General features: G+C 36.0%; 1 protein-coding gene across 1 annotated transcript in view; it reads left to right on the forward strand.

Moving 5' to 3' along the window:
• LOC125645833 (methionine--tRNA ligase, cytoplasmic-like) overlaps positions 1-11,618 on the forward strand; it is a 38,267-nt gene extending 26,649 nt beyond the window's left edge. Inside the window, exons 16-25 of the mRNA XM_048871692.2 lie at positions 68-201; positions 930-1,009; positions 1,698-1,829; positions 2,088-2,192; positions 4,465-4,648; positions 5,822-5,917; positions 6,131-6,187; positions 9,732-9,887; positions 10,075-10,161; positions 11,191-11,618. Of these exons, the coding sequence (XP_048727649.2) occupies positions 68-201; positions 930-1,009; positions 1,698-1,829; positions 2,088-2,192; positions 4,465-4,648; positions 5,822-5,917; positions 6,131-6,187; positions 9,732-9,887; positions 10,075-10,161; positions 11,191-11,352 (1,193 nt within the window). The 3' untranslated portion in view covers positions 11,353-11,618. The remainder of the gene's footprint in view (positions 1-67; positions 202-929; positions 1,010-1,697; positions 1,830-2,087; positions 2,193-4,464; positions 4,649-5,821; positions 5,918-6,130; positions 6,188-9,731; positions 9,888-10,074; positions 10,162-11,190) is intronic.
• Positions 11,619-12,552: the final 934 nt, after the last annotated feature.

Genomic DNA, 12,552 nt, shown 5'->3' on the forward strand with positions numbered 1-12,552 from the left:
TTACATGTAACTTTGAAAATAAGTTTTACAGTATGCAAATGTACCATGAACCAGTCTTGTTTACTAGAATACTTGAACTATGAGGATACAAAGTTCTCCAAAAGCCGGGGGACAGGGGTGTTTGGTCATCAGGCTAAGGAGACGGGAATCCCTGCCGATGTGTTTCGATTCTACCTCTTGTATGTACGGCCAGAGTCACAGGTATGTTGTGGTGTCAGACGTAAGCAGTTTTAGGTCACCTTTGTCATCCAGGTGACCTTTGGTGAGCTCTCCCTTCCACTGTAATACATCAATCTTTAGTAGTAAACTTTTGAACAATTTTTGTTTTTATCTGAAATTATTGGACAAGTCTCACTCATTTTGATGTTTAGCATCTTTGGATATAAAAAAGAAAAGTGAATTGCATGGTTCCTGCTTCTCTTGGGACTGAAATGAAAATTAATGCATAGAGATTTACTATAATGTAAATGCTGAAAATTATTTTAATTAACTACAGTAACTCATGAACATGGACATGAACTTTCAAACAATACTAATCTTTTTGTTATTAGGAAACCATAGAATTGGGGTTTTACTATGAAATAAGTGAGAAAATGTTACAATTAGATAAGCCTAATATCCTTTATTCCTTTTAAAATTTATAAGTAAAAAATAAAATGTAATTAAAGTTATAAAAGTTAATAAATATAGGGTGTATGTGTGAAGAAAATATTTCATTGGACTGTAATGAAATACTTCGTCCTTTGAAAACAATGCCATTTAAAAAGCTGCTAAAGTTCTTCATAATTATATTTATCTGAACACAAGTAATTTTAGTAAAAATATTTTAATGCCATATTCTTGTCAATTCAAAAAGAATGAAAAAGTAACCCATTGCATGGAGAGACAGCTTCTTAACACTTTCTTAACAGTGCCTGTTTTATTTGTAGGATAGTAGCTTTAGCTGGGATGATTTTCAACTGAAAAACAACAGTGAGCTCTTAAATAACTTGGGAAACTTCATCAACAGGTGAGCTCTTTTAAAAATAGCCCAGGAAACTTCACCAACAGGTGAGCTCTTGTATAGCCCAGATTTCATTAGCAAGTGAGCTTAAATATCCAGGAAACTTCATCAGCAGGTAAGCTTAAATAACTCAGAAACCCAGTTTTTACATACTACAGAAAACTTCATCAGTGGGTTATTTGTCATACGTGAGTATTTTTTTTAAAGACTATAGTGTTTGATTTCATTCCCGACAATGACAAACTTAATACATTAGGTAGATTTCATTGTGTTAGTGCCATTGATCGATCTTTTATTTCTGTTTCATTAATTATTAAAACATAATATTCAGTCAAACCTCATTATCTCAAATCAATGGGGGAGAGAAAAAGCTTTGATATATTTGAGGGTTTGAGATATTGAGGTTAAAAACATGAAAAAAAAGTGTAGCTGGGACATCCATCTCTCTTCAACATATCCATGATTTACAAGATGTCAGTGTTTGAGATATGGAAATTCAACTATATAACTTCAATCTGGGCATCAGTAATTACAAGCTTCTGTTCGGCTACTACTATTACACATTTTAAAGGTGTATATAATTATATATTTCATATACATACATTTTTAGTAAATTTCATCATTGTAAAGTCTTTAGTTACTTTAGATTTTATTTGGCCTAAGAAATCATGTATGTTGTTCATGTTTGTTGCAGGGCTTTAATGTTTGTCAGTAATAATTTTGGGGGAGAGATTCAGAAGATGAATTTGACAGATGAAGATTTCCACCTGCTGGCACTAGTGAACAGAGAACTGCGCACCTACATAGAAAATATGGAACAAGTCAAGTAAGGGCTTCTAGAATGAACTCAAGTCAAATAAAGATCTTGCAGAATTGTCCTGCTAATACATTAGAATTTAGACTGTCATAAATATTTTAAACTGTTTTAGTGTACATAAACCAGAGAAGAACTGGGCTGATGATTTTGTAGGCTATACTGTAATGTGAAGAAAAAACCCTTGAAGACCGTAACCATTCCAAGAACTGTAGAGCTCTGTCACATAGCTGTATATACTAACGTGGCACACCTATACATTGATTTCAGGCTCCGAGACTCAATAAGAAATATTTTGAGTATATCAAGGCTGGGGAACCAGTACATGCAGTTCAACAAACCCTGGGTCCTGGTGAAGGGCAGCGATACAGACAGGTAAGTCAGCTAGAACCTACCAACTAGAACCTGCCAACTAGAACCTGCCACTTAGAACCTGCCTTGTACAGGTGTGGGTACAGCAGATGTCACAGTTTCCATTTCCAAAAAATTCTGATTGGATGGTTTGAATTGCACGTATAGCTGGACCTGCATTATGCTTTGTTTGGGCTAACTCTCTTTGATCAGTGAGCATGAATAGATAAAAGAACATAAGAATCAAACATGAGTATCTACATTGTATGTGTGCAATGAAGGAAATCTCACTTGACAGGGTTCTATATTTAAGTTATATTCAGCTAGAGCCTAAGATGGGAGGACCCTATCTCAGTATTAGTAATGGGAGGACCCTATCTTATGTGTTAGTAATGGGAGGACCCTATCTTATGTGTTAGTAATGGAAGGACCCTATCTTAGTATTAGTAATGGGAGGACCCTATCTCAGTATTAGTAATGGGAGGACCCTATCTTATGTGTTAGTAATGGAAGGACCCTATCTTAGTATTAGTAATGGGAGGACCCTATCTTAGTATTAGTAATGGAAGGACCCTATCTTAGTATTAGTAATGGGAGGACCCTATCTTAGTATTAGTAATGGGAGGACCCTATCTCATATGTTAGTAATGGGACATTCCTATCTCATTTGATAATAATGGGAGGACCCTATCTCATGTGTTAGTAATGGGGGGACCCTATCTTAGTGTTAGTAATGGGAGGACCCTATCTCATGTGTTAGTAATGGGACATTCCTATCTCATTTGATAGTAATGGGATGACTCTTATCTCATGTGTTAGTAATGGGAAGACCCTATCTCATATGTTAGTAATGGGAAGACCCTATATCGTATGATAGTAATGGGATAACCCTATCTCATATGATGGTATTGGGAGGACCCTATCTTAGTGTTAGTAATGTGAGTACCCTATCTCGTATGATAGTAATGGGAGGAACCTTTCTCACATCACCAGTGTGAGATCGACTTTACCCATGTGAGACAGCCCTGTGAGATTTTTTCTGTCTCACACTGCTGCGACGTCATTTGATTGCACTGTAAATCATTTTCAGGTATGTTCTTTCTACCTGTCTACATGTACATTAGTTTTTGCATCGAAGTTCAAATGAGCATTTTGATAATTTAGAATTTTCTCAAAGCTCCTAGATTTATGCACTAAACTGTAGGTAAAATGTGAGAAAAATAATCCTTCATTATTTACTCGAGTGAGATAGGGAAATTCCATTTCTGGAACAAGATTTGCTGTCTAGGACTCGGCAAAGCCTTGTACTAGACTGCGAATCTTGACTCCTCAGTGGAATTTCCCTATCCCACACTCGTAATAATGAAGGATTCTATTAGTCTCGCAATGCTGCGACATCATTTGATTGTGACGTCATACATTTTCTATGATTTATGTTACACGGTGAAGTAAAGTATTTTGTATTGTTTTCTTTAAATTTTAATTTGATGTAGCTTTCTGACAACCTTAGGTTTTTTAGTTAACACTTACAGTGTAAACATTTTCAGGTATGCTCTTTCTGTCTATATAATTAGTTTTTTAATTGAAGTTCAAATGAGGATTTTGATTATTTTGAATTTTCTCAAAGCTCTTAAATTTATGCACAAAACTGTGAGGAAAATGTGAGAAAATTTACTTGTATGGGATAGGGAAATTCCACCTCTGGAACAAGATTCGCTGTATAGGACTTGGCAAAGCTTCATCCTAGACTGCGAATCTTGTCCCTTCGGTGGAATTTCCCTATCCCACACTCGTATTAATGAAAGATTCTATTAATCTCCTATGATAGTAATGGGAAGACCCTATCTCATGTGTTAGTAATGGGAAGATCCTATATCATGTGTTAGTAATGGGATGACCCTATCTCATGTGTTAGTAATGGGGTGACCCTATCTCATATGTTAGTAATGGGAGGATCCTATCTCGTGTGTTAGTAATGGGGTGACCCTATCTTGTGTGTTAGTAATGTGAGGATCCTATCTCGTGTGTAAGTAATGGGGTGACCCTATCTCATGTGTTAGTAATGGGAGGATCCTATTTCGTGTGTTAGTAATGGGAGGATCCTATCTCGTGTGTTAGTAATGGGAGGATCCTATCTTGGCTGTTAGTGATGAAAGAACATGGGAAAACCTTACATTACATTTATGATTATGGAAGAAAGTATCTTATATGCAGTTAATGAATTAGCCTAACTAGATTAATTAGATTGTTAAGAGTAAGTAGTTTTTTCCAGACCAGCTTTACTTTGATTTTGTAGACTCCGAGCAGGAACAGTGGTCAGTCTGTCAGCTAACCTGGCCACCCTGCTGTCCATACTTGTCCAGCCCTACATGCCGATGGTCAGTGCCACTATACAGGGGCAGCTGAAGACACCATCTGACTGTAATGTCATCCACCAAGAGTTTGTGTGTCACTTACCGCCCGGACATAAGATAGGCAAGGTAAGAATCAGGAAGTATCTGTTATGCCTGGACATAGATAGGCAAGGTGAGGATCAGGAAGTCTCTGTTATGCCCGGACATAAGATAGCCAAGGTGAGGATCAGGAAGTCTCTGTTATGATATTGTGGATGCTCCATAAGAACGTCATTCATTCAGTCATGATTGGAATGAAGCTAAGAATCTAGTTAAGCCATGTAGTTCTAATATGTATACGGTGTGACCGTTGGATCGAGCGAAGCATGTACGTAACTCCGTGTCCCGAGTGGTAATCATAATTCCATTAAGTATGGTAGATTATGATTCATTTATAAATATATATTTTGAATGAAATTTCCTTACGCTAAACACCCAGTAACATCTCAATATTAAAGGAGTTTATATGGGGACAACAGTTTTACATGATCCGCCTATTCATTGAACGCGGGAAATAAAACGCAAGGCGATGTAAACTGTACATTGTGACGTCACATTTAGCCTCGACTTTTTTCTTTTTTTCAAAGCAAACAATTATAAACAACAATAATACATTCCGTATGCAATGAAAAAGGCCGTTAAAACCAAATAAAATTAACCAATAAATTCAAAATGGTAGAAAAAGTAACCGTAATTTTATCATATATTCTTATTCAAAGAAACTCATGAACTCGTTCATCTATTTAGTCTTATTACGGTTTTATATGTATTTATTTGCTAAAACCTGTTACAATGATAATTATACTATTCACATTGAACAAACTGAGTGTTTAAATTACGAATTGCATGTTAGAGTCTTCTATTATTGAAATTCAAAATAAAACACGAATAACTGTTGAAGCAGGTAATGAAAAAATGAATGGTGGCGCCCATATGAATCACGAAAATTTCGGTGAACTTATATAGAGATTATCTCGTTTTCTTTTGCTGATTTTGACTTTTTTCTTTTACATACGTGTTACCTTTAGAGCCTTGCTTCGTGGACGGGCCTTTGGCCCGTTCCAGCTTCGCTCGCTATTAAGATCAGCATACTGAAACATGATAATTGGTTTGTAACTTAGCTAACAAATCCATTGAGAGATGATAATGTAGCTCTACTGTCATCGTGTTATTGATGTCACAAGCAACTTTCACAGAAATTAATAGTAAGATTATTAAACTTTCCCAAATGCAGTCTATGGATGTGGCATTCTTTTTCAGCCCAGTCCTTTGTTTGAGAAAATAGAATCTGCCAAAATTCAGGAAATGAAGAAAATGTTTGAGGGAAAAGGTGCTCCACAGAAACCCACCAAGCAGGTATGAATGGCTCAGAAACAATTTTATGTTATAGCTTGTTGAATGTTAGCAGAGGTAAAATATTATGTGATTGGAAATAGGGTTCATATGACATTCACGTACATGTATCTGAGTCACCCAAGTGTACAATAATGTACTATTGCAATCTATTTGCGTTAGATAGCTTTTAAAATTGAACTCGTGTCTGTAACATTATCTTCTATTAATTTCTAGACTATCTCTGCCGGTGCTGAGGATATTCAGAAGCTTACTGATGAAGTCGCGGCTCAGGTAAGTACGGTAAATTTAGAATCTTTGCTTAAGAGCCAGTCCCTGTGTTACACAATCTCGTGATTTGACACCTGTACTTGTGTGCTACTTTTGACTTCCCCTGTGTTTAACTTAGTTTCATGATTTGACACCTGTACTTGCGTGCTACTTTTGACTTCCCCTGTGTTACACAATCTCATGATTTGACACCTGTACTTGTGTGCTACTTTTGACTTCCCCTGTGTTACAGTCTCATGATTTGACACCTGTACTTGCGTGCTACTTTTGACTTCCCCTGTGTTATACAATCTCATGATTTGACACCTGTACTTGTGTGCTACTTTTGACTTCCCCTGTGTTTAACTTAATGTAGTTTCATGATTTGACACTGTACTTGTGTGCTACTTTTGACTTCCCCTGTGTTACACAATCTCGTGATTTGACACCTGTACTTGCGTGCTACTTTTGACTTCCCCTGTGTTACAGTCTCATGATTTGACACCTGTACTTGTGTGCTACTTTTGACTTCCCCTGTGTTACACAATCTCGTGATTTGACACCTGTACTTGTGTGCTACTTTTGACTTCCCCTGTGTTATACAGTCTCGTGATTTGACACCTGTACTTGTGTGCTACTTTTGACTTCCCGTGTTACACAATCTCGTGATTTGACACTGTACTTGTGTGCTACTTTTGACTTCCCCTGTGTTACAGTCTCATGATTTGACACCTGTACTTGCGTGCTACTTTTGACTTCCCCTGTGTTACAGTCTCATGATTTGACACCTGTACTTGTGTGCTACTTTTGACTTCCCCTGTGTTACACAATCTCGTGATTTGACACCTGTACTTGTGTGCTACTTTTGACTTCCCCTGTGTTTAACTTAATGTAGTTTCATGATTTGACACCTGTACTTGCGTGCTACTTTTGACTTCCCCTGTGTTACAGTCTCATGATTTGACACCTGTACTTGTGTGCTACTTTTGACCTCCCCTGTGTTACACAATCTCGTGATTTGACACCTGTACTTGTGTGCTACTTTTGACTTCCCCTGTGTTATACAGTCTCGTGATTTGACACCTGTACTTGTGTGCTACTTTTGACTTCCCCTGTGTTACAGTCTCATGATTTGACACCTGTACTTGTGTGCTACTTTTGACTTCCCGTGTTACACAATCTCGTGATTTGACACTGTACTTGTGTGCTACTTTTGACTTCCCCTGTGTTACAGTCTCATGATTTGACACCTGTACTTGTGTGCTACTTTTGACTTCCCCTGTCCTTGTATTGCTTTTGTTGGTTTGTGTTTTGAGATTTACAGGTATTATAGAAGCAAATTCCCCAATTCTCTCACTTAAAGATACCTTGTAGTATAAGATATCTAATACAAGTACTTTAAGAATGATCATGATTGTAGTGTTTAATAGACTTTTTTCATGAAGAGTAAATAAAGGTCTCCCTGAAATTACACTGAAGCAATTTGGCACCATTTTCTGTAGTCAACTTTGTTTATTCAGGTAATGGTACATTATAAATACATATAAACTACCAATGAAATAATCACATGTTTTACAACTATAGCAGTATGCTGATACATTATAAGGTTACAGTAAAACTCTGATATAGCGAATTTCTGCGGAAAGTCTATGAAAATTCGCTATAAGCGTAATTCTCTATACACTTATAGCGAATTCATAATTTAGATATAACGAATTCGTTATAAAACTGATTTGTTCTACATGTATATCATTTGTATAAGAAAGCAGCAATCAATGCATTTGCATTTGTATTGTCTCAAAGAGAAATTAAGCCTATGTATTTTCAAGAAGAAATATTTTTATACAAGAACTATACACACTGACGTATATATGATAAATTTTCTTGATGGATTACTCAGTCACGCAAGAACAAGTCGAAAGAAAAATGTCCACAAAATTATGTGCAATACATACAACAGTTTATCGCAGTTGTCATTTACTTGTTGCTTTACACAAATAAAGGAGTGTACCATAAAATAAATGCAATGAAACTTCAAAAATTAACGAGAATAGTAAACAATACCGACAATATATTTGCTAAACGTATGTGTAAATATTGTTTTGTGTTAACAACCTCTTTTGAAAATTAAAAACAGAAATTTTGTAATAATTGTGGGTCCTTTATGCCAATGGAAAGCGATTATTACAAATCACAAGGAGTTTAAAATGAAAAGAGATTCATTATAAAAAGTGATTTTTATGTTCATTTTTAATTCAAGGGGAATAGAAATTTTCTTCGTTATATCTGTAAATTCGTTATATCCGTGTTCATTGTAGACGCAGATTTTTATATAGAGTATATAAATAATTTGCCGGGGAAATTGATTTCACTTCGCTATAGCCGTAATTTCGCTATATCCGTGTCCGTTATATTCGAGTTTTACTGTATATGAGTTTAGAGGAGTAGAACCATTGACCTGAGGATAACCCATGAAAGCCTTAATTGACTTATTTCCAATGGGGTCATCATGCTATATTTATCAAAACTTATAAAAGTTTTAGGAAAAACTTTAAGTAAAACTTTTTAAAATTGAAAAAAAAGTAAGAATGGATGTATATGATAGATTGCTTTTTAGCTCACCTGAGCTAAAAGCTCGTTATCTTTTCAGATCACCCATTGTCTGTCGTCTGTCTGTCCATTTGTCTGTAAACTTTTCATACTTCCGACTTCTTCTCCAGAACCACTGGGCCAATTTCAACCAAACTTGGTACAAATCATCCTTGGGTGAAGGGGATTCAAGTTTGGTCAAATGAAGGACCATGCCACCTTCAGAAGGAAAACCATTACAAAAATGCAAAAATAGGGTGGGGTCATTTAAAAGTTTTCTTCTCAAGAATGACTGAGCCAGAAAAACTGAAATTTACATGAAAGCTTTTTGACATAGTGAAGATTAAAGTTTGTTAAAACCATGACCCTGGGGATCAAAGTTTTACATACAAATACACAGGGAAAATCTTCTTCTCAAGAACCATTGGGCCAGAGAAGTTTACATTTACATGATAGCTTCCTTACATAGTGCAGATTCAAGTTTGTTAATATTACAGCCCCCCGGGGGTAGGATGGGGCCACAATAGAGGATCAAAGTTTTACATGCAAATATATAGGAAAAATCTTTTAAAATCTTCTTCTCAAGAACCACTGGTCCAGAAAAGTTTACATTTACATGACAGCTCCCTGACATAGTGCAGATTCAAGTTTGTAAAAATCATGGCCCCTGGGGGTAGATTGGAGCCACAATAAGGATCAAAGTTTTACATGTGATTATGTAGGTAAATCTTTAAATATGACCCAAGGTGACTCAGGTGAGCAATGTAGCCCATGGGTGTCTTGTTTCCTTCAATTTTATATTGAAACTTGTTATTTATAGATTTAATTTCATCTGAAAGTGAATTTTAATCTCAAATTTCATTGTACATGTAATAAAATATGTCTGACTCAGGTTTTGCAACTAACAAAATAATTTAGTTTGTTACATCTAGTTGACTTGACCTGATAGATTGTAATTTTATTTTTTGCTTTCATTCAGGGAAAGTTGGTGAGGGAGCTGAAAGCACAGAAAGCAGATAAAGCTGCAATAAAAGAGGAGGTGGAGAAACTACTAGCTCTAAAGAAACAGCTGGCAGAATTGTCAGGGGAAAACATTTCAGGGGGAGGAAAACAGAACAACAGCCAAGTGAAGAAGGTACCTTAAAAACTCCGAAGGCTGATCATGCTGAAAAAATTAACTTCCAAATGTTTTAGAGATAGAGAGAAAAAATGTCTTTAATGTTACGATTTTATACGCAAATTATAGATAGTAAAACTTTTTACTACTAGATTTATCCTCAATCCGTAATTTTTTTTGATATTTAAATTGATTTCTTTTCCAGGAAAATAAAAACGTCAAACCATCTCCTGTAAGTGGAGCAGTGGACAGTGCAGAGACAGAGAGACTCACTGAGGCTGTTTCTAAACAGGTTAGTATTCTCAGACTTACTGAGTCAGGTTGTCTTTAAACAGATCAGTACTCAAAATTCAGATTAAACCAAAGCAGACGATTAGTCATTAGACTTGGATTTTAAATAAAAGCAGGCCACTTTTGTTGGACCTGCAATAAGTCTAGGGTGAAAAGTACTCCATTTTTAGTTCCCCTGAACTGAAAGCCCAAGTGAGCTTTTCTGATCGCCTGTTGTCTGTCGTCTGTCTGGGTGTAAACTTTTTTTTACACTTCTGATTTCTCCAGAACCACTTTGCCAATTTCAAGCAAGCTTGGCAAAAAGCATCCTTGGGTGAAGGGCTTTCAAATTTGTTCAAATGAAGGGCCTTACTCTCTTCAAAGGGGAGTTAATCACAGAAAAAATAGAGTGGGGCCATTTAAAAATCTTCTCAAGAATGACTGAGCCAGAAAAGATTCAAGTTTGTTAAAACCATGACCCCCAGGGGTAGGTTGGGGCCACAATAGGGGTAGGTTGGGGCCACAATAGGGGATCAAAATTTTACATGCAAATATATAGGGAAAATCTTTTAGATATGGGCCAAGGTGACTCAGGTGAGCAATGTGGTTCATTGTCCTCCTGTTTTTTGGTTGATATTGCAGGATTTCAGCCAACTTATAATTGAGTTGTTCCTTGCAAAAAAGCTTATCTTATCAATGTTTCAAAATGTAAAAATGTGACATTATTTGTTTTGCATACATGCACTTGTGAAAAAGACTATCAATCACCAGTTAGTGGTTATCTTTGATTGGCTGTAATATCTTAACAACAATCAATATTGCTCTGATAATGTGAGGGATTATTCTCTATAGTTCATACACAAGTTAATTAATGGGCCTCTTGTAGCTGGGAATGGTTTAATTATTGTGTCCAACAAGGACAGTTAATTATTTTGGTATTAATGTTTGGAGATTTGTTTATTGGGCTGTGCATTAGATTTATAGTTTGTAACAATACACTGTGTCATAATTGACAATAACAGGTGTCTGTCATATGTAATACTGTTTTCAGGGATTATTGGTGCGGGATCTGAAATCCCAGAAAGCAGAAAAATCCCAAATTGATTCTGAGGTGGCCATTTTATTGGATCTGAAGAGACAGCTGGCTGTAGCTCAGGGTCAGGATCCAGAGGCCCTGACAGGGGGAAAGGGCAAGAAAGGGAAAAAGAAATAATGAGATTAGATTGATTAGGTATACTTAGGCTTTGATGTCAGAACAGAATTTATCTGTATACCAGCTGCATAAGAGATTGGAAGAGGAACAGATGTGAAGCAGTGAATAATTATGAAATTAATTGTTGTTAGAGTAAGATTCAAGGTAAAGAAAAACATTGTGTTCACTTTGTGCTTTGTTGATAAATGTACCAAGCGAAAAGAATTTCATTATGATATGAAATGGATTGTATTTACATGTATTATTTTATAAACATATTTCTTGAATCTGTAGTTTTGTTCAATCTTTTGGAATCAAAGTGTTCAGCTGTACAGTGATGGAGAAGAAGAAAGAGAAGACACAAGTTTAAGATAATGCTCTATAGTTTGGAGTACATGGCCTCGGAAGTCAGTTACATGTAGTGCTATAATGATTTTTTTCCCCATATTTGATTGAGATAGCTGATTGGCTGCATGATCACATGTTGATGATTTTAGAAAAATGGCCTGATTGTGTCCTAATTTTGGCTGGATCACACATTGGTGATTCGAGGTAACCAGACTCCTGATTTTGTGGATGTGGAGTAGTTCTGATGTTGATGGAGAGTTTGTTTGTCAATGCACTTATCACAACCGCAACGATAGATGTCCCCACAAAGTTTTTAAATACATATGTATCATCCAGGCTTACAGTTTTATAGACCACATCACATGCCATTTAGTAATCAAAAGAATACAAGAAACTGAATTTATTTCCAATTCTTGAAGTAAGCATACAAAATAACAAACAATTACACAAAAACGCATTTATCATATGCTTCAAAACGTGGAACAAAATGTTGAAGAGCAGGATGCCTGATGCTGAATTGTTGTATTGAGAGTACGGTCGACATAGAGAAAATGTGAAACTTGCCTGTGCCGGAAGCTTTCGAAAGTGATAATTTCTCACAAAATAGGGGTGTGATTTTTCTTTCAGAGAAAATCCTCTGATTGGCTCAATTTTTGAAAAATGAAACACTCTGGGTTTGATCTAAAGTGACAGAAAATGATATTTTTCAAGGTAAGGTGAGGTGTTTCCCTCCATTTTTGACCAGCTTTCCTCCGATTTCAGAGGAATTCAGTCACAGCCCTGCAAAATTTTTAGTGTCAAACACCTGGATTTGAGTGAAGTCATGTAATAAGAAAGATTTTAATTGAACATATTTTATTTTATCAACATTAA

The sequence above is a fragment of the Ostrea edulis genome, chromosome 6, assembly GCF_947568905.1.
Source record: "Ostrea edulis chromosome 6, xbOstEdul1.1, whole genome shotgun sequence".
Classification (NCBI taxonomy): Eukaryota; Metazoa; Mollusca; class Bivalvia; order Ostreida; family Ostreidae; genus Ostrea; species Ostrea edulis.